The sequence below is a fragment of the Pecten maximus genome, chromosome 14 (genome assembly GCF_902652985.1).
Source record: "Pecten maximus chromosome 14, xPecMax1.1, whole genome shotgun sequence".
Lineage (NCBI taxonomy): Eukaryota > Metazoa > Mollusca > Bivalvia > Pectinida > Pectinidae > Pecten > Pecten maximus.
In genome coordinates this window covers 20,743,490-20,765,232 of record NC_047028.1, presented here as the reverse complement: position 1 = coordinate 20,765,232, position 21,743 = coordinate 20,743,490, and the positions used below count along the sequence as shown (strand labels likewise).

At 35.9% G+C, this 21,743-nt stretch overlaps 2 protein-coding genes across 3 annotated transcripts in view; both read left to right on the top strand.

Annotated features, from left to right (window-relative positions):
- LOC117342043 (arylsulfatase B-like) overlaps window positions 1–21,743 on the top strand; it is a 221,545-nt gene that overhangs the window by 15,244 nt on the left and 184,558 nt on the right. The window lies entirely within an intron of this gene.
- LOC117342047 (neuronal acetylcholine receptor subunit beta-3-like) lies at window positions 730–10,695 on the top strand. 2 transcript variants are annotated; one of them, XM_033904015.1, is made up of 9 exons: window positions 730–858; window positions 2,346–2,497; window positions 3,695–3,739; window positions 3,870–3,979; window positions 4,252–4,511; window positions 8,336–8,548; window positions 8,925–9,011; window positions 9,496–9,614; window positions 9,910–10,695. In XM_033904015.1, the coding sequence occupies exons 1-9, from the start codon at window positions 771–773 to the stop codon at window positions 10,246–10,248; spliced, it is 1,413 nt and encodes a 470-aa protein (XP_033759906.1). In that variant the 5' UTR covers window positions 730–770; the 3' UTR covers window positions 10,249–10,695. The 2 variants fall into 2 exon arrangements, with proteins under 2 accessions (XP_033759906.1, XP_033759907.1); XM_033904016.1 differs by having other exon boundaries at window positions 747–858; window positions 2,349–2,497.

Genomic DNA, 21,743 nt, shown 5'->3' with positions numbered 1-21,743 from the left:
AAACATTCATAGATATAAAATATTAATAGATATCAAAAGAGTAAGAAATACTAAAACGAAAATAGACACCAAAAGATAACTAAATAGCAAAACATAAATAGATATCAAAATGTTAATAGAGCTCAAAATGTTAATAGAGATCAAAATATTAATAAATATCAAAAGATTAATATATATCGTGACATTGATCAATGTCAAAACAAAAAGATACCATTGTGTTTATTGATATCAAAACGTTAATAGATTTCAAATATATGTATATATATATATATCAAAACAAATAGATATCAAAACATTAATAGATATTAAATCGTTGATAGTTTTCAAAACATTAATAAAGAATAGCCAAGACCTCCTTTTATCATTTTTTTTCTCTGCTTAGATGTAGTCGTTAAACGTTATCGGTTATGACGGAACGAAAATATTATTCGCAAGTCATACAATATAATTATGCCTATAAAGATGTCGGCACACTGCAATATTATCGCAATGCATTTCTTCCCAAGGTAAATACTTCCACTTGAGCTGTAATACACTAGATATCAGGTAGCATATACATAACTCATTCTATCTAATTATTCATAGCACGTCGCACCCAAAAGATATAAAATTGTCCCTTCACTACTTGAACAAAGGTCGACAGATATTTAAAGCACCCATGTAGCTCCTATACCTTCCAAACAGGGAAGTTTGAATTTACGTCACAGCTCGTCACGGCTGGGCAGCTACATATATAGGTTTTATCTCGTCATCGGGCCATCGCACTAGGAATGGTCGGCAGCATGGGATCCAACTCGTCCTCCTGGCCAAAGATCTTCCTTGGGATATACATTCTGTCGATACTGTCATCAGCAGCAGGTATTATGTGGCACGTGTTTATTTCTATAGGGTATGAAAACAATGCACATTTCTCGAATGCAGAGATAAGGTTGAGCCGACAGATAACGATACCCCTATATAGCTGTAAACCGTCCTCGCCTCGGTTCTATCGATGCGTACACACACAAGTTGTTAAAACGGATATAACGCTGTTGTATACATGCGATAGCGCCATTTGTTTTGCAAACCATAACATTACGTTGGTATTAGGACTGGCGTTCATTTTGTTGGTATGGACATTGATTTTAAATTATTGCATTATTGTGTTGACGCTTCCACTGCTAATATTCTATGGTATTCAGGAAGGCTGGTTATCTTACGCACATTTCAGGTAATAAACAAAAAGTATTGAAAGTGCTCATTATTACCACATACCGAGTCACCGAAAAAAACATGGTTTGTGGAATTAAGAAAGCAACGATTTGGATTGAATATGTTTACCTGCGTTGAATAGGGACACGAACTTGCTTCACGGTTTGTTAAACCAACAAGGCTAACAAAGCCAAGCCAGCCGACGGTATGCTGTTGTTACAGCTATTTATAGTCGAGCTGTTGTGCGATATTTGCTAGATCAGGGGCAGTATTCAGTACGTATCCGGTTTCTGTGACTATTGTACATACAGCGAAATGTCGCCCCCTATCGAGCCTCACTTGTATATGTCCCACTGACTAGTGTCTTTTAGATACAGATATGTATATATCTATTTCATAAAAAGAGCAATATTCATAAATCATATTAATACATCATTGCTATTAATTAGGTTGCAAAATATGGTGTAGTATCTTGTAATCATTCTGAATCAGGACTATTAATGTCCTCTATATCAGACTTATATAAGATACATAACAAATAAATATCTTATTTACTTTATCCGGTTAAATGTATTTTTGTTCTCTATTTTCTGATTGTAGTTTTAAACTAATTAATATTTAATGCTAACACTACGCTACGCAAAAACTTTGAGAGTACATTAACGTTTCATATATCTGACGAGATTTTTGGTGAGTTTTTATCTTTTGGATTTGATACAGGGCTTTGATGTTGAATTAGATTTGGCAATGCTGTGTGCGACTTTCCTTGTTTTACGGTTTTTTACGCTTAAACAGTAGCTTGTACTCTAACATGACATGCCATTTCCGCATCCAAACAGGATACTCTTCAATCACATTTTGTCCCCAATCAGAATTTGTTCCAACATCATTTTATACTCAATCAGGATGCATCACTATCGATCCATGTTTTATATTCAAATAGTAATTATTCTAATATAATCTTGCACTCTACTCAAACATGACATGCTCAAACTACATCTTGTATTCCAACATGGCATGCGCAAATCACATCTTCTATCCTTATATGGCCCGCTATAACCACATATTTTATTATAACAGGGCACATTCCTACAAATACATGTCGACACAATATACAGCTGAACACATACGTGTAAGAGACTTTGTTGTTTTAGCAGGTCAATACGTTTTCACAGAAAACGATGAAGACCGCCTGTACAAAGATATGATGAAATACTACGTGAAATCGTCACGTCCAGTATTAGTGAGCAACTCGACTGGCTTTAATGTAGATTTAGTCTTCTCCAATCCAAGACTGGAATTACTGGTAAGTTTCATGGTATTACGACAAAATATAGCAATGTTTTGTACTGTGATCGAACTTATCTTTCACATCATCTATCTATATGAAATATGGTAATGCTTTATATTATAATGAGGTAATACGATGCTATATATCATAAAACAATACTATGATGTTTTTATCACTTTGTAATGCGACGTGTTATACCTTAATGAAGAAGTGCTTTATATCACGTAAGAAAAGATTGGTTATTATGTATTTACGCTCCATTTTTTATTCAATTTTAGCAATTTCTGTTTTCTTGGGTTGCCTCATTTATGAGTTTTGGTCAAATCTTTAAAGTAACTCGCAGTATATATCTAACCCAGGTTATAAAGTATTTATTCTATTCATATATGTGATATATATATGTATATATATTGTGTATAGGTAATTTATTGTACGTGTTGTTAACGTGATAGTCAAGTGTACCTTGAGTCTTGTATCCAAGGGAAGTAACTGAGGAGGGTACCAATCAAGGTCCCAGACTGGTACCTTTCTCGGTTACTTCCCTTGCATACAAGCAGTTTGTGAGCGGAGCGCAGCCATGGCAGAGAGTAGAGAACAAAGGGAGGGAACCAGTCTACAGTGTACCTGTTCTGTAATATATTCTCAATCCCGTAACAAAATGGTACCCCATAACGCATAAGACATTTCCCGATCCAGCTAATCACAGAAAGTATAGGCACGTACTCCGTCACGTCGTAATTGTGAATTTGTTCACGATATTTCGAACCATCCCACAAGGCCTGCTGCTAAAGGGCATCATAAACAATGGTTAAATCCAGAAGAATGACATATCCTTCTGAGACTTCCTAACGATCTGTCCAAACATATAAGTTACACCATTAATACAATTGAAGATGGGGTTTTCTTTTGTACTGTATAAGGTTGCATCAACGAGAATGTGCAAGACAAATATAATGAAAAGTTTCGCTCATAAATATACTATTTTTAACAGATTTCAATTTGATTTCGGATGTTATAACATAGACCGCGCCCTGTGGTTGTTTCTCCCCGAATACCATAAATCACCTGCTTGTGTAAAGTAAACTCATAGCAACACAAAGTACATGTCTATACTTTGTTCTTGTTATTGGGAACCCATGTATATTGATGTTTTCACGTGACGTTGATTTTACAGATATCATGTTACATTAATATTTTTGTGTTTCACTACAGGAAACATCAACTGACACTATGACGATTTCCTTTTATCATCTAATGGTAAGTGATTTAGTCACTTGAATATTATCTTTTGTACTTCAATTAACATGTCTCATTTAGAAAATGTAAGAATTAATTAATTAATTACCAAATTTTTATTTAAGTCTATTTCGATGAAAATGTATTACAGACATGGCAAGATGCAAGGTTGCAATGGAACGTTTCGGAGTATGGAAACCTTAAAACTATCCGAGTCCCCCCTGATTCAATATGGATGCCGGAAATGGAGGTTTTTAATGTGTAAGATGTCTAATCGTTTTGGCTCTTTGTTTTCCATTGTGTAGTGGCCTGTTAAACACATATGACCATTTAAGGACGCAATTTTGAATATTGTGCATTAGAGGATTAGGCGCGAAACACGGAAATGGTTATGGTTACACTCAATACTAAAATTTGTCACTGAAGAATTTTTAGAATAGAATATTTCTATGTTTTTTCTTAGAAGATGAATGGTTACGATACTCTTTTTGGGTTTACTAATTTAAAGCTAAACTTTTTTGATGTTTTGACAGTTCACCATTCCATCCCAGCAGCACAATGGTCTCGAATGTATTGGTCAGCTCAACGGGGTTCGTAACGTATATGCCTACAAAAACGATTTCGTTCTATTGTCCACTTGACTTGTCCAAGTTCCCTTACGACACGCAGACATGTGTACTTAAGATGGGGCCCTGGACATACAGCAGCTTACACCAGAACATAACCTACCATGGAAAGACTGAACCACAGAACATATTTGTGGAAGAACCTGGGTACAGTACAGGAGCTCATCCCCAATGGATCTTTGATAAGATAGTGGCTTTCATTCAGCATAAGAAATATCAGTGCTGTCCGGAATCATACGTGAATCTTGCGGTGAACATCACTGTTTCCAGAGTAGCTTCATACTACAGACTTGCTCTCGTTGGACCGTCAGTGTTCCTCGCCATCCTTATCCCTGTGGTGTTCTTGCTTCCTCCTGATCAGACATCAAGAACAAATTACGGTATGTATAGAAAGAGTGCAACGCATGTCTGTATTAAACAATTAGTCACAATTAGGCAGAGATATATCAATTTTGTATACATTTTGAGAACAGATATGCCATATAGTATGACCTCTGGACATTTTATAAATATCAGAAAACTGTCACAGTAAAATATTACAACTTAATGTATTATGTATTGGGATATATAACGTTTCTTCAGAGATATCCTATATATACTGATATCATTTTTCTTGCATGGCAGTACATGACAGAATACATTGCAGGCAATGGAAAAACAACCCGCAAGCGTTGCTAGTAAATTGTTATGCAAGTTCTTTGAACACAAAGATACAAAGATAAATTACAGACAATGAATTGTTATCTATCATGCAATCTTGTCTCTGCATTAGGTATGCTTCTCCTGATGACTATGACGGTGATGCTGATAGTCTTCCAAGAGGCTGTACCGTTTGATCACGCCACAGTCCCAGTTATAGGTAGGTATATCAAGAGGCTTTTCCGTGTGGACATGACACAACCCCAATTATATGTAGGTTTATCAAGAGGCTGTTCGGTTTAATCAAGCACCATTACCAGTTCTAGGTAGGTATATCAAGAGGTTGTACCGTTTGATCACGCCACAATTCCAGGTATAGGAAGGTATAGCAAGAGGCTTTTCCGGGAGAACATGACACAATCCCAGTTATAGGTAGGTATATCAAGAGGCTGTTCGGTTTGATCAAGCCACATTACCAGTTCTAGGTTGGTATATCAAGAAGCTGTTCCGTTTGATCATGCCACACCACCAGTTCTTGGTTGGTCTATCAAGGGGCTGTTTCGTTTGATCGTGCCACAGGCCCAATTCAAGGTAGGTATGCTAAGAAGCTGTACAGATTGTTAATGACACAGTCACAGATATAGGAATGGTTATCAAAAGTCCAAGTTCAAGGTAGGCATACCAAGAGGCTGTTAGGTTTTATCCTGCCAAAGGTCCAGATCCAGGTAAGTACATGTATATCAAGAGGCTGTACCTTATGATCGAACCATTTTTCCAATTCTGGGTAGGTATACAAATATGGTGTATCATTTGATCATGTAACATTCCCAGTTCATGGTCTTTTAATTTTATTTTGCCATATTCTTTTTTGTTTTAACTGTTTTCTACTTTATTATGTCTTTTATTCTGCCATTTGACATGTCATATTTTTATTCAACGATATCATATTTTGCCATATCTTTTTTATTTCAGTTGTGTTCTACTTTGCCATATTTGTACTGCAGTTCTTCAGCATTCTCTGCTGTGTATTAACCGGTAATCTGCGGCACAGGGGAGCAAGGAGAAAGCCGTTACCGGCCTGGCTAGGTTCCGTACGTGTTTTCTTTATATTTGTACTGATAGTGTCTATAGTTGTGAGTAATCATTAGTATATTATGATAGTCATCGAAATCCGAACCTTGGTCTTCTTTTGGATATCCATTACATAATGAATGCTGCACTCCAGTCAAATTAAAAACAGAATGTTTTTTAGGTAAAAAAAGGAGAAAGAAACCTGGTTGATATCTAGAATAAATCGAATAGAAGACATAATCAACATAATATTAGGGACAATTTGTTGATTCCATAACGATCATGAGGGAAATGTCTTTTGCCTTTTCTTTATAGCTGTGTATACAGAGTCGTGGACTACGGAGGTGTCTTTGCTTGGACAGCAATTTCCCGGTATTCCAGGAACCTGATACTCCAATGAACATACGCCTATTGGAAGAATCCCAGGACCTGGCACAGGACACCGGACTGGACAATGTCGATATTGCAGTCACGGAAGAACACTTCCGGGACGTAGCTAACAACACAAAAATTATGGCTGGAAAAGTCATCCGAGAGAGCACGTACGAAAAGCTGGCACGTGATTGGCAGGAAGTTGGTCGATGCCTCGACAGAATTTTCTTCTTGTTGTTTCTATTGCTGATCATCATCGTTGCCTTAAGTACAGTTCTGTAAAGGATAACATCGTGTCCATTTACAAGTTGACTAGTAAAATGTATATATCATGAAAGGCTATGTAAATTTTAAAACAGTTATCTGTTTCTGCTCATCGATGTTTGCAATACGCATTCCGCTATATATATCAGAACCGTAGTTAGGTGTACTCGGAGTGAAAGGTAATGTTCTACAACTGTAGAAGTATATTTGTGTATGTACATGTATATAGCTGTGGCATACGTCAATAAGATATATCATTTCTATTTTTAACTCTGATATAAATATATATTTTTATCGCTCTGTATGTTTTGAATGAACCATTATCTACGCATTGAACACATTGTCGTTGCTGAGAAATGACGACGCACGTGCAATTCCATAAACATTTATATCAAAATACCGTGTGAATAGTATGCATACATTATTTTTTGTATTGAATTCAATAAAGTATTTTCTAATTAATAACTGTATTTATTTTCTCTCACTCCCTATCTATGGAATTTCATGGAAAGGCGAGCTACAACGAATGTACCAGCAATGCTCTTTATCGAGTGTCCGAATATAACATCCATGCTGCGACAAAAGCTAATTATTTGTTCGGGGTGTCTAACTAGTCTTTCGCTCAACGGATCGAATTAAGACGTTAGCTTTGGCCGAGTGGTATAGTGGGCTAGTATTTTATCAGGGTTGCAATAATGAACCAATTACATGTACTGAGATCGCAAGTGATCTTTAAAGAGAAATTCTACGAAATTAATAATTTTACATGTTTGAGAAATCAAAGGGTCAGTTCTATGAAAGGTGAAAGACTTGCTATACTAGTTGGCGCAATAGTCCACTCAATCCGTTTCAAAGACACGATACACTTGTGGTCTCGATTACTCAAAATGCCTTTATTGTTGCGATAGCCCTCAATGCTTTGTTGACAGGGTAAACTTGTGGTCGCCATAACTCGCAATGCCTTTATGACAGGTTGAGCTTGTGGTCGCGAAAGCTCACAATACCCTAAGACAATTTTTACACTAGTGACCGCAATAATCCCTCTGATTTTGCAAAAAGTATAAAATACAATCTTAATTTTAGAGCATCCGTAAATTACCGGCAGAACTTGACTTTTTCGTGTAAATTTAAAATGTATTATCCATAAGTTATCCTATTTTAGTATTTACATAATTCTAGTTGTTTTGGGCGAACGTCTTTTTTTATTATACATTATGCCATTATACTGAAGTCTGCATAAAGCATAATTATGTATTTTAACAAATAACTCATTGTATTCATTATAAGTAAATGGGTCCATTCCAAAATTAGGGAAAAAAAGCAGTTTTTTTTTTTAAAAACAAAGGGAAATGGCATGATAATCCAAAATTTTTAAATTTTTAAATTTAAAAATTTTAAAAACCCCCGGGGGGAAATTTAGTTAGACAAAAACAAAAATTTTTTTTAGAAAATTAAAAGGCCCCCCCCGGGGGTTAATTTTAAAAAATTAAAAAGTGGAAACCAAGCTTAAAAACAAGTAAAACAAAAAATTTAAAAACTAACACATGATTGATCAAGATCGTATCCACATGAAATGATTGTCCTGGAAAGCCTTACCAGAACATTACATGGAAAGATGACCACGAAAATTTCTAGGCGAATACATCCCAATGGACTATTGATAAGATGGTGGCATTCATTCAGCATACGAAATATCAGTGCTGTCCGGATTCATACGTGAATCTTGCGGTGAACATCACTGTTTCCAGAGTAGCTTCATACTACAGACTTGCTCTCGTTGGACCGTCAGTGTTCCTCGCCATCCTTATCCCTGTGGTGTTCTTGCTTCCTCCTGATCAGACATCAAGAACAAATTACGGTATGTACAGAAAGTGTGCAAAGCGTTTCTGTATTAAACAATTAGTCACAATTAGGCAGAGATATATCAATTTTATATGCATTTTGAGAACAGATATGCCATATAGTATGACCTCTGGAAAATTTCGTAAATATCAGGAAACTATCATAGTAAAATATTATAACTCAATATAATCTGTATTGAGCTAAATCACGTTCCTTCAGAGATACCCTTACTGATATCATTTTTCCTGCATGACAGTACATGTATACATTGCAGACAATGGGATAACAACCCGCAAGCGTTGGTGGTTACTGGTTATGCAAGTTCTTTGAGCACAAAGATAAATTAAAGTAAATGAATCGTTATCTATCATGCAATCTTGTCTCTGCATTAGGTATGCTTCTCCTGATGACTATGACTGTGATGCTGATAGTCTTCCAAGAGGCTGTACCGTTTGATCACGCCACAATCCCAGTTATAGGTAGGTATAGCAAGAGGCTGTTCCGTTTTATCACGCCAAACTACCAGTTATAGGTAGGTATATCAAGAGGCTATTCCGTTCGCTCAAGCCACACTACCAGTTATAGGTAGGTATATCATAAGGCTGTTCGGTTTGATTAAGCCACATTCCCAGTTCAAGGTAGTTATATCAAGAGGCTGTACCGATTGATCATGCCACAGTCCAAGTTCAAGGTAGGTATAACAACAGACTGTTCCCTTTAATCATACTAAAGGTCAAGTTGCAGGTAGGTATATCAAGTGACTGTACCGTTTGATCAAATCATATTTCCAGTGTTAATATGCTATATCATTCGATCATGTCACATTCCCAGTTCATGGTCTTATACATTATATTTTGCCATATTCTTTTTTGTTACTTTATTATGTGTTTTATTCTGCCATTTGACATTTGTCATATTTTTATTCAGCCGTATCATATTTTGCCATATCTTTTTTTATTTCAGTTGTGTTCTACTTTGCCATATTTGTACTGCAGTTCTTCAGCATTCTCTGTTGTGTATTAACCGGTAATCTGCGGCACAGGGGAGCAAGGAGAAAGCCGTTACCGGCCTGGCTAGGTTCCGTACGTGTTTTCTTTATATTTGTACTGATAGTGTCTATAGTTGTGAGTAATCATTAGTATATTATGATAGTCATCGAAATCCGAACCTTGGTCTTCTTTTGGATATCCATTACATAATGAATGCTGCACTCCAGTCAAATTAAAAACAGAATGTTTTTTAGGTAAAAAAAGGAGAAAGAAACCTGGTTGATATCTAGAATAAATCGAATAGAAGACATAATCAACATAATATTAGGGACAATTTGTCAATTCCATAACGATCATGAGGGAAATGTCTTTTGCCTTTTCTTTATAGCTGTGTATACAGAGTCGTGGACTACGGAGGTGTCTTTGCTTGGACAGCAATTTCCCGGTATTCCAGGAACCTGATACTCCAATGAACATACGCCTATTGGAAGAATCCCAGGACCTGGCACAGGACACCGGACTGGACAATGTCGATATTGCAGTGACGGAAGAACACTTCCGGGACGTAGCTAACAACACAAAAATTATGGCCGGAAAAGTCATCCGAGAGAGCACGTACGAAAAGCTGGCACGTGATTGGCAGGAAGTTGGTCGATGCCTCGACAGAATTTTCTTCTTGTTGTTTCTATTGCTGATCATCATCGTTGCCTTAAGTACAGTTCTGTAAAGGATAACATCGTTCCCATTTACAAGTTGACTAGTAAAATGTATATATCATGAAAGGCTATGTAAATTTTAAAACAGTTATCTGTTTCTGCTCATCGATGTTTGCAATACGCATTCCGCTATATATATCAGAACCGTAGTTAGGTGTACTCGGAGTGAAAGGTAATGTTCTACAACTGTAGAAGTATATTTGTGTATGTACATGTATATAGCTGTGGCATACGTCAATAAAATATATCATTTCTATTTTTAACTCTGATATAAATATATATTTTTATCGCTCTGTATGTTTTGAATGAACCATTATCTACGCATTGAACACATTGTCGTTGCTGAGAAATGACGACGCACGTGCAATTCCATAAACATTTATATCAAAATACCGTGTGAATAGTATGCATACATTATTTTTTGTATTGAATTCAATAAAGTATTTTCTAATTAATAACTGTATTTATTTTTTCTCACTCCCTATCTATGGAATTTCATGGAAAGGCGAGCTACAACGAATGTACCAGCAATGCTCTTTATCGAGTGTCCGAATATAACATCCATGCTGCGACAAAAGCTAATTATTTGTTCGGGGTGTCTAACTAGTCTTTCGCTCAACGGATCGAATTAAGACGTTAGCTTTGGCCGAGTGGTATAGTGGGCTAGTATTTTATCAGGGTTACAATAATGAACCAATTACATGTACTGAGTTCGCAAGTGATCTTTAAAGAGAAATTCTACGAAATTAATAATTTTACATGTTTGAGAAATCAAAGGGTCAGTTCTATGAAAGGTGAAAGACTTGCTATACTAGTTGGCGCAATAGTCCACTCAATCCGTTTCAAAGACACGATACACTTGTGGTCTCGATTACTCAAAATGCCTTTATTGTTGCGATAGCCCTCAATGCTTTGTTGACAGGGTAAACTTGTGGTCGCCATAACTCACAATGCCTTTATGACAGGTTGAGCTTGTGGTCGCGAAAGCTCACAATACCCTAAGACAATTTTTACACTAGTGACCGCAATAATCCCTCTGATTTTGCAAAAAGTATAAAATACAATCTTAATTTTAGAGCATCCGTAAATTACCGGCCGAACTTGACTTTTTCGTGTAAATTTAAAATGTATTATCCATAAGTTATCCTATTTTAGTATTTACATAATTCTAGTTGTTTTGGGCGAACGTCTTTTTTTATTATACATTATGCCATTATACTGAAGTCTGCATAAAGCATAATTATGTATTTTAACAAATAACTCATTGTATTCATTATAAGTAAATGGGTCCATTCCAAAATAGGCATATTCAGGAGAACAATGAAATGCATTGATATCAATTATTTTAAATTATTTTATACAGCATTAGTTAGACAACACATGTTATAAATAAAGTCTGCGGTATGATGTACAGCGTGGAGCAGCTAAACAAGTAACATATATTCTACATTAATTATACACGGAACGTCTATATGAATAAGCATTACCAATATAAACATAAAGAGAACCACGCGGTGATATGATAGAAGCTTACAAAAATATTTCTGATAAATATGACAAATAAGTTACAAACATATATTTTGATTTTAGGAAAATTCAAGCACTCGAGGCATTCACCTTCTAATATTCCTTCACGCAGCGTATTGTTGATGCGTGAAATCACCTCCAATCAAACATAGTGAACACAATGACATTTAAACAATTTGCATATGAAATAGATGAATACGGTTTTAAAGAAAAGATAGAGCTTTAAAAGTATAAATTTCTTACACTTTATTGCGACATGACCTGACAAATTAACTCCTGTACGAGTTATCTCCCGTATGATATAGTCTGTGTAATACCACGAAACAACTAATATACGAGATGGGAATCGACACTTCGGTATGATAGTTTATCAAGCTTGAAATGCCCTATATGACGGGAAACACGCATAGGTTTTCTGGACATCATCAACGATATCTGAAGTACTGATACTTATACCATCACAGTTTCAAGAGAGGAAGCAGCTAAGGCCATCATGTTCCTGAATAAGAACAAAGCAGAATACATTAATGGGCTAGTTTTTGAACACGTATAACATGCTGGTTATAGAGTAATTGATACAGTAACATGGATCATTATCTCCATAATGAGGGCGGGATTTGTCCCTCCTCCTTGGAAGAAAGGTACTATAGTTTATGTATACAAGATCAAAGGGGTGAATTTGAGGGGAAAATCTACCGAGGTATCACCATTACACCAGTGATAACGAAAGCCTTAGAAGCCCTTCTATTAACCTTCATTAAACCACATAGCAGTGTTTATTTACGACACAAGCGTCGCCATCAATGGCTGCCACTTTGCTAGTGGAAGCGCTCCGAGATGCCAAAGATTGTAAGAAAGATGACTATGAACTTACCTAGATATCAAATCAGCATTCGACGTGGTAAAACACAACAGTCTTCTCAGGAATTTGCAACTCGCAAGGGTGGTAGGAAAACAATGGGAAGTGATACAGGACCTGCATTCAAGGATGAAGAGTTGTGTAAAATGGATGGTCAACTCGCGGATAGTGCATGTTCTGACAGGGATTCTCCCTGTGAAGGTCATGCTTTATCTGAGAGTTCCGATTCATTACGGAGCAATGGCAAGGCTACCCAAAACTATCCACAGGAGAAAACTTGCACATTAACAGCTTTTTCTTAAGGACTCCTCCTCCACTTGGTTTCAGGAGCTAAGAAGGATATTACATATTTACAACCAAACCGAACCTCTTAGAACACTTGAAAAATTACCATCATTGTGGCAATGGAAGGATCGCATTAAGATAGCCATTCACTCTCATTGGACGCATTCCATTAATGAGAAAGCCAATACCTATCGGAGCTTATGTCATCTGAATGTAGAAGCATTTCTCCCGGGATCACATCATCCAATTCTGAATACAATGCGTTTCAACTCGAGAGACGTCACTCGGTTACAGACACGGCCACTACTGGCGACAAGTAGCTATGTTCTCTGGCAAAGTGCGTTCAATCAGAACAAAATGCAAGCGACGTGCCTACTCTGTGGAAGGGGAAATGAAACTACGAAGCATTTCCTGTTGAGGCGTGAATAACTCCAAGATATTAGGAACCATTCTCTTATTAGCCAATCACAACCAATTGAATTGTTAATGACACCCGATTACAAGCCTGATGAAACGACTCAGATCATTATATAGAGCAAGTGTCGGGCTTGTATAGGCTACGCCTGTTGCCTAAGTCCCATTGTAGCAAAATTCTGCACAATAAAATATTCTTTATTGAAACTGTCTGGGCGATGAGGACTTTGGTGATGGGGCACGCGACCTTGTGAACGTTTATGCCAGGTGGCTATGTTGCTCGCTGTATGTAAAGAGATTCAGCGTGCTTGGTCAGATAAAACGCGGACGTAATCGCTAATAGTGGTGGGTTAGTAACCAAAGAAAGTTTAACACGTTACATATCCTGCTGGCTTTGCTCTAACAAATTTAGTGCGCTAATTAAAGTACATGTATACACCTAATATATAGAGCATGAACTTTTAACTTTCATATCCTCTTTATTTGTGCCGCAACTTTAACTATTGTTCTTATTTTGTGCAAAGACTATAAATGAGTTATTACTCCAGATGGTGGAAGTTTTTCTATGAAGGAGGAAACTGAAGATACATATACAGAATAGCAGGCCCCTACGGGTTAGCTTTGTCCCTTTCTTTTTTCTTTTTTTAGTCGTATGTAGGTTTTGGTAAGAATTACATTATATTATATACATCATTGTTAAAGAATTGGAACGAAATCATTTCTATCGCTTTTGTCGGATGACAGGATAATTTAAGGTTGCATAAAAATATCGTTCATTATTTTAATAGTTTGTGTTATTTTCATGTGGTAATTCAAGTATGAGAGAACGAGATGTGTAACATGTGTCAGTTGTGTGGCGAGTGAGAGCCCCCCTGTGTGGGGACATTGTTTATATTTTGAAGGCTGACCCTAAGGCCCCAACCTTGGCAGCCTTCCAATATATACATGTTCTGGGGGATTAAATATCTTTTACGTAAACTAGTGAATATTTGAAACGTGTTATTTTACTGTCGATTACCTTAAATTTCATAGGGATAAGGAACTCGTAGAAAGAGCTTGATTAAATTCTTGTTTGAAAGAGACATTCCAACTGTCATTTATTCATATACATTTATCAAGTGTAGTCGGTTGAGTGCAAAATATGCATAATTGCTAACCTGACTTTGAGCAATCTGCCGATATGAGACAATCAAGGCATGGTACAGGATATATACAGATATATCAATGTCGAACATTATAAAGGATATTTACTTGTCAGACGATGTTTCAGGTTTATGCTGTATTTCTACATAATCGATATCGTGAAGCAGAAACCATTATGTAGGTTTCCTCAACCCTACATCGGAAGGAATCCAGAAAAAAATACCAATCAATAAATAACATTACTCAGGCATCCAGGATATAAATACACACATAAGAAGTACTGCCTATTTAAATATTGATATCAACATATCAAGGTATAGACATTATATATACATATGTATATTGTTCAGAATATAATCACTAGGTTGCATTTCCGCAAAAAAACAAAACGTTTTTTTTTTATATATAAATTAAGGTTAACTATCGTGGCCAATTGTTTATTTTTTATTTGGCTAAACTATTTCTTGATAAGACTATCCCAAATATCAGATTATTTCAAAAATATATTATGTAAAGAATTTTTATTGTACTACTTTGTCAAATGAAGGGATACATCAATTAGTATACAATAGACAGTAATACACATACATGCATTGTGTATTTAAAAGTACAAAAGGAGTAAACTTTTTCATAGTTGTTTGTTTGCTTGGTTGATCGGCGCGTGAACAGCCAGGGCCATTTTGAGGCGGGTTTTCCCTGTAGTAGTAGGTGACTATTTTATTGAACAAAATACGGGAGGCCCGCTGCATGCCAACCAGAGCAATAGAAGTACAGCAAAGATCTTTCCGTTTCCCAGCTTCCCAGGAAACACCAATTAGCATTGCCTGACATATATGTATATGTATATATATTGTTACTGAAAGTTGACAATTAGGACAATTTTAAATACTAATGTGTATCATTTTATTAAAAAAACGTCATTCTGCAAATTACCGAATCACTGATCATAATAAGGTTACTCCTAGATATCAACACATAAGGCCCTTAACATCACTGACGAATCCTAGAAAGGAAAACAGATGTATGATGACTCTTTACGTCACTCATCACAAAAGGAAGAAACAGATGCATGGTGGCCCTTGCATCACTGACGAGTCCTAGAAGGACGAACAGCTGTATAATGTCGCTAACATTACTGGCGAGTCCTAGAAGGACGAACAGTTGTATAATGTCGCTAACATTACTGGCGAGTCCTAGAAGGACGAACAGTTGTATAATGTCGCTAACATTACTGACGAGTCATAGAAGGACGAAACAGATGTATGATGCCCCTTAACATCACTGAAGAATCCTTGAAGTGAGAAACAGCTGTGTGATGGTCCTACTATCACTGACGTGTCCTGGAAGGACGACACAGCTGTATGATGGCCTTCAACATAAATGACGAATCATAGAAAGTCAAAACAGATGCATGATGGCCCCTAACATCACTGACGAATCATTTTGGCTCCTCTGCATTTAGAAAGGTGCTCATATCCTGTGTCTTTTGTCCAATCCTGGTAATTGCAGGTGGTAGCCACTGCTGTTGGATTTTTCAGCCCCGGAGGTTTATTTATTTGAATAGAGACATGGTTCAGATTACATACATGCACTTAATGCTATTTTGAAATCCAATGTTAATAATTATAAAATTGTTCCAACTATAGGGCTAATATATCTCACCTTCTAGGTTTGGGCATTTATTTAGGTTTTTTCTTAGGTTTTGGCCCCCTAAACATTAAAACCATGGCCTTTGGCGTCACTGACGAATCTTGGGAGGACGAAACAGATGCAATTTGATTTTTATTTATTTATTTGTTTTTTCGCTCTTCTATATCTAACTCATTATTTTTCTGAATGTCTTCGTTGCTATCATACGTGTCTTTTATACAACCTCTGTTGTTCTTGTTTTGTTATTTGGGTGTTTATATGTTGTTATTGTGTTTTGTTTATATTTTTATTGTAAACTTCTAACCTTTTCTAGTATGCTTGTTTGAGTAATCCCGACAGCAACTATCACATTATTCGGTTGTTAACAACATGTTTATGCCTTAGGAGTTTTCACATTGATGATAAACTAACATGTACTCGAGATTCGCAGTATATAGATCTATAATAGTGCTATAAACGACGCCATTGAAACCTTATATAGACAGTTTCTGATACCACTGTTTTGATTCGATCCTCATTTCATCAGGAACCATATGCTAAACGCGACACTAGTAACATTGGTGTGATATTAATTGACACGAGTAACAAGTAGCACGGTCAAATTGGTATTTGATTAACCTAAACAAGATAAGTAAGTAGTAAATATAGCCACAGACCACTCTATATTTGACATCAATACAATGAAATAAAAAAACAACAACATGAAAATTGTTTGTTTTAAACAATACAATGACAAGGCCAGGTCAAGGTTTCATCAATGTCACTTAAACCCTGAAAACCTATTGCATGGACTGTGATGTCCTTTAACCTTACTTCCTTTGACGTTACATATGCAACACAAAGTTCAAATCATCTGTTCGTTATATTTCTTTTTATTATTTTAACCCGTTTTTATTTTAATGATATAAATAAACAATACTTTTAAAAATAAACATTTTATCTGATTGCTTGGCCCGTATTGACCCTAGTTGTCGATTGACCGTAAAACACAAACAAACATATAAACGTAAACCTTAATGAAACCTATTAACTTTACATTTTGTATAGAAAAGCGTTATTTTATTTAAGGAAAACAATATCAGTTAAAGAACTGTCTTTGAACTCTGTAATGTTTTCCTTGGAAACATTTAAATTAAAGGAATCTCTTAGTTGCAGGAAAATTGATGAAAATCGGACATGGTGACAGGTTGTGTCGGTTTTCATCATTGACGTCACCTAGCAAATAAATCTAACTTCTATGTGATGCCAGAAGCCAGCATGATAACTGGCAAACAACATATACCCCAATGGCATCATGCTGGTCACTATGTGTCTTCATCAACCTACAACCTCTAAACCGTGTTATAAGGTACGCTCCGTATACAGCTGACACATGGCATGGCATATACATCGTGATAATGGGGTAAAGTATTTGAATCGTTTCGGTATGCAATGTTGGAATTGGAGATAAGGACGTCACTCCTGAGAGGTAGACCAATTTGCAATAAATAAAACCGAAACCATCATGCTTGTATTAAAGGCGTAAATCGTCCCCGTTGTTAAGGTAATGTAAAGATCGAAGATAGACAGCGCCTGTACAAGTCTAGAGTTTCGTTTTTATTTTAGTCAACATCTTATTTTAGCACATCTTTCGCCCATTGACTTTATTTTCCCATTCATGTTTTTTTCTTCTTCTTTCTTTTTTCTTACCAAACTACAGTTCAGTTTTTTTTACAATTTCAGACAGAAAACACCATAATCTGTCAGCACTGTAGTTTGAAAAGGATGCATTTGACATTGAAATTGTTTAAAGAGAATAACTTAGATGTTTACGGTATCAGCAATGTACGGAAATTAACTTGAAAAGCATTGCAATATGATTTCATACATGCATACAACATGCCCTGTTAAGCTACAAATGATAGAGCAGACTCTTATGGGTTTCCGACGTAAAAAGCTAATGAGAGCTGATGGTAACACTTTTTGGTAAAGAGGACACTTAAGGACATTAGGTACTTCCATGAATACCTTTACCAGAATAAAAACAAAGTTGGTATGTTACTAGCTTGTTCGCAGGCTCAAAACACATACAAATTCAATCATTCCAACATATCAGCATATTTGTATTTGAAAATTGTTTTTAAAAAAAATGAAAAAAAAAATAATGTTACAGCAAGGGATCAGATGTGTGTGTTTTGTCAGTTTCAAGTGAAGTGCGAAAATGTTCAGAGTGGAAATGTCCGAGACGTTTTTATGGAATGGCGTTCGGGATTGGGCGAATGTCTTTTGAGTCTTTTTGGAAATTCCGCTTCTAGAATATAAAGTGTTACATCCCTACTGTAATAGTAGTCAGAATGGCAGCAAAAAGTCTATATAAAGGTGAGAAACAAGATGTAAAATATTGTAAACAAAATGTTGTAAGGTTAAATAATTCGTACCAAGGACCCGATGTTCAATACTCCTTCAATGCTTACTATAGGATCTACGATATTTCCTTGCATAAACATAGTGTGTTTTGATTGATATATATATGTTACTCTATAACATGTAATGAAGAAACGTTTAGAACTTTCTTTTACTATGAATATAAGGCGAGAAATGTTTTTTTATGTTGCAAATCGGTAGGTAATTACCATCGGTAAGATAATAATGAGTTGATATCCCCTTGAATACGATTATGACCGTGAAATCAAACCAATATAAAGTGCATGTTTCTTACATTTTTACTAGTGAAATATCGAAAATTATTCATTCTATATAAGTGATATTTTTCATAAGTGAGAAATATAATTTGTTTTACTAGTGGTGAAAAATATCACTTTTTCATATTTGACCAATCAGAACACTGCTTACAAACGACAATGGGGAAAATTAAGATTAGTATACGGCTCTCCGTCATTTGCCATTGACTAGGGACCGCAATGAATTCTGGGATTGAGCTGCCTCGGTAAATTTTGCTTTAAAATGTAATAAACAGAATGTCTAACATTACATTTATCTTTAGTAATACCAAATACATTCATGTAGCTGTTATTTTGATATTTTTCACTCGTGCTTCACACTCGTGATAAATATCAAAATATTAGCCACACTCGTGAAATATATTTGAAATTATTGAAGACACTGTTAGATATCCCCTTTATGTTTAAAAACCAATTATCCTGACGACCCATCTTTTCACGTATATCATATTACCTTATTTACACTAATACAATGTAAAGCTGATTAATTTTGATGGGTGGTGAAATGATAAGTATTAATATTAGTTTATATATATATATATATCTAATGTCCGGTCGAAATGAGAAAGTTAACAGGTTTATAAAATCAATTCTTTTTGCTTATATTATAGACAAAAAAAAACCAATTACCAGAAATCGATGATAGCCATCTTGCGCTCATATTTCAACATCATCACATTAAACTCTTCACTGGGTATTATATTTGATACACTGCCAATTGATACCATAAACTCTGTTAGTATGGAACATTTATTTTATTACTCTTTTGGTAATTGATGATGCGGTTGTTTTCTAGGATCAGCGCTGACTTTGAATTAGTTATTGCAAAATGATTAAATTCTGAAGCAGTGTTATTCCGCTGTAATTCTGCGTCGTTGCGAGCTTTAAATCGCGGAAATGGGCTGTTTATATTATACTTGCTATAGGCCGGAGTTGTAATTAGCGCTAAACCCAACGAAATGGTGATAATGGTTTTCTTAAAATTTTTAGACATGGCACGAGTACAATTAACAGAACGATATTCCCTCGACCCTCAGAAACATATCGCATAGAGAAATAAAAGGCTGAGCTATGCAAATCAAATTAACTGTATTTTTCTGTTTGTTTATCTTTTGTGTTTGACCCCATCAATAACTCATTATCTTGGATAGAATGATTCACTTTGCTCTAGTGTTTAATAATAAGATGTCGCCCGTTCTGTAGCCTTGTGTCCTCGTGGGTAAGCGCATGATGTATATTTCGTGCTGAGCTGGATCTGTAGTAATTCAGACAATGTTGACGCGAACGGAATTAGAATTGGTCCCCAACTTCCGTTTTCCTGACACAAATATGTCAACTGTTATCACCATATCTGTCTCCATTAGACCCTGCATCGACCCTGAATTGAATGATCACTCGATGTAGGTGTTACACATTGAAACAACGAAACAAGAAGGCAATCATTTATTGAGTTAACTGTGTAAGTGAACATCAGCCGCTTTGTATCACGAGACTGAATGAATCCAAAGCATCAAATCATGCTAAACCTCGATATACAATACAAAAACGGTCTGCAAAATACTTCTGGTATTACAAGGTATAGAATTATCAGATATAGCGTTCAATTTCTTCGATATAACACAATTTGATTTTACAAATAGATTGGATATCACTATTTCATAACAACAAAGGATTGTGCAAACAGACTAAAAAGACTTTTAGAGTAGACAAGACATGGATTAAACTGCACGATGCATGACTCGTCAGTTATGCTAGGAACATCATACAGTTGTTTCCTCAATCTAGGACTCGTTTGAAATGCTAGGGACATCTTACAGCTAGTTTTGTCCTTCAGGTTTTGTTGATGATGCTGGGGACGCCATGCATTTGATCCGTCCTTTCTATGGCTCGTCAGTGATAATAAAGACATCATACAGCTGTTTCGCCCTTCTAGACCTTGCCAGTGATAATATGAACATAATACAGCTTTTTCGTCCTTCTAAAACTAGTCAGTGATATTAGGGACATCATACAGTTGTTTTGTCCTTTTAGGACTCGTCAGTGATATAAAGAACAGAATGTAACTGCTTCATCCTTCTAGGACTCGTCAGTGATATAGGCACATCATACTGTTCCGTCCTTCCATTCTATGAATTAAAACAGAACCAGAAAGCAATGGCAATTCGTTTTCTAATCTATGAGTATTTTTACTTTACTTTAACATAATTTCAATATTTCAATTAACTTTAGTGCAGTTGATTAGTATATTTAATTACGTGCTGTTTTGTTTAAAATGCCTATGAACTGAAATGAGCACGATTACGAAGGTGAAATGTATGTAAACAAAGAATGAATGCAAGTCACATTTAAATCTCGTTTGAACGACAATTTATAGAAAACGTCTTGACTATCTTTTTTTAAAATTACCGGTGGTTAGCAATCTGATTCAAATCATATCTTGATCTGATGACCTCCTATAGGGGGTCTCATTCAGATGACCTTTTGCATTAGCCAAGTTATTACTTTCAGAATCTGAAATGTTTTGAGGCGACAAAGCTTGCATAATTGTATTTGTACGTTTAGTCATTTCGTCACCAAAAAGTTAATGTGGAATAATGTGACGAAACGACTTGATACAGGATGACAGCGTCATTGAAATATTCTAAAAAGGTCACCAGAACATGACCTCTTATGGGATGATTTCAGATCCCTGTAAAACGGATTGATAACAAGGATCTATTTTGTAATCAGATTGAGGTGGCGAAGTAGCTTAACCGATTAAAGCGAGTTCCAAGGTTCGAGTCCCGGCCTGGTCGTTACATTTCCAACTTATGTCACACATACAACATAGAACGTTGACTACCTCTCCGTTGCAGAAATTTTATCAAGCGATTTAAGATGTTATTATCGTGCTTGCTGTTTCGCCGAT

Coding starts and splice junctions, on each gene's coding strand:
- LOC117342047 (XM_033904015.1), top strand. CDS start 771: ATGGTCGGCAGCATGGGATCCAACTCGTCCTCCTGGCCAAAGATCTTC. Junction 3,980..4,251: donor GAAATGGAGGTTTTTAATGT/GTAAGATGTCTA, acceptor ATGTTTTGACAG/TTCACCATTCCATCCCAGCA. Junction 4,512..8,335: donor GTACAGTACAGGAGCTCATC/CCCAATGGATCT, acceptor AGGCGAATACAT/CCCAATGGACTATTGATAAG.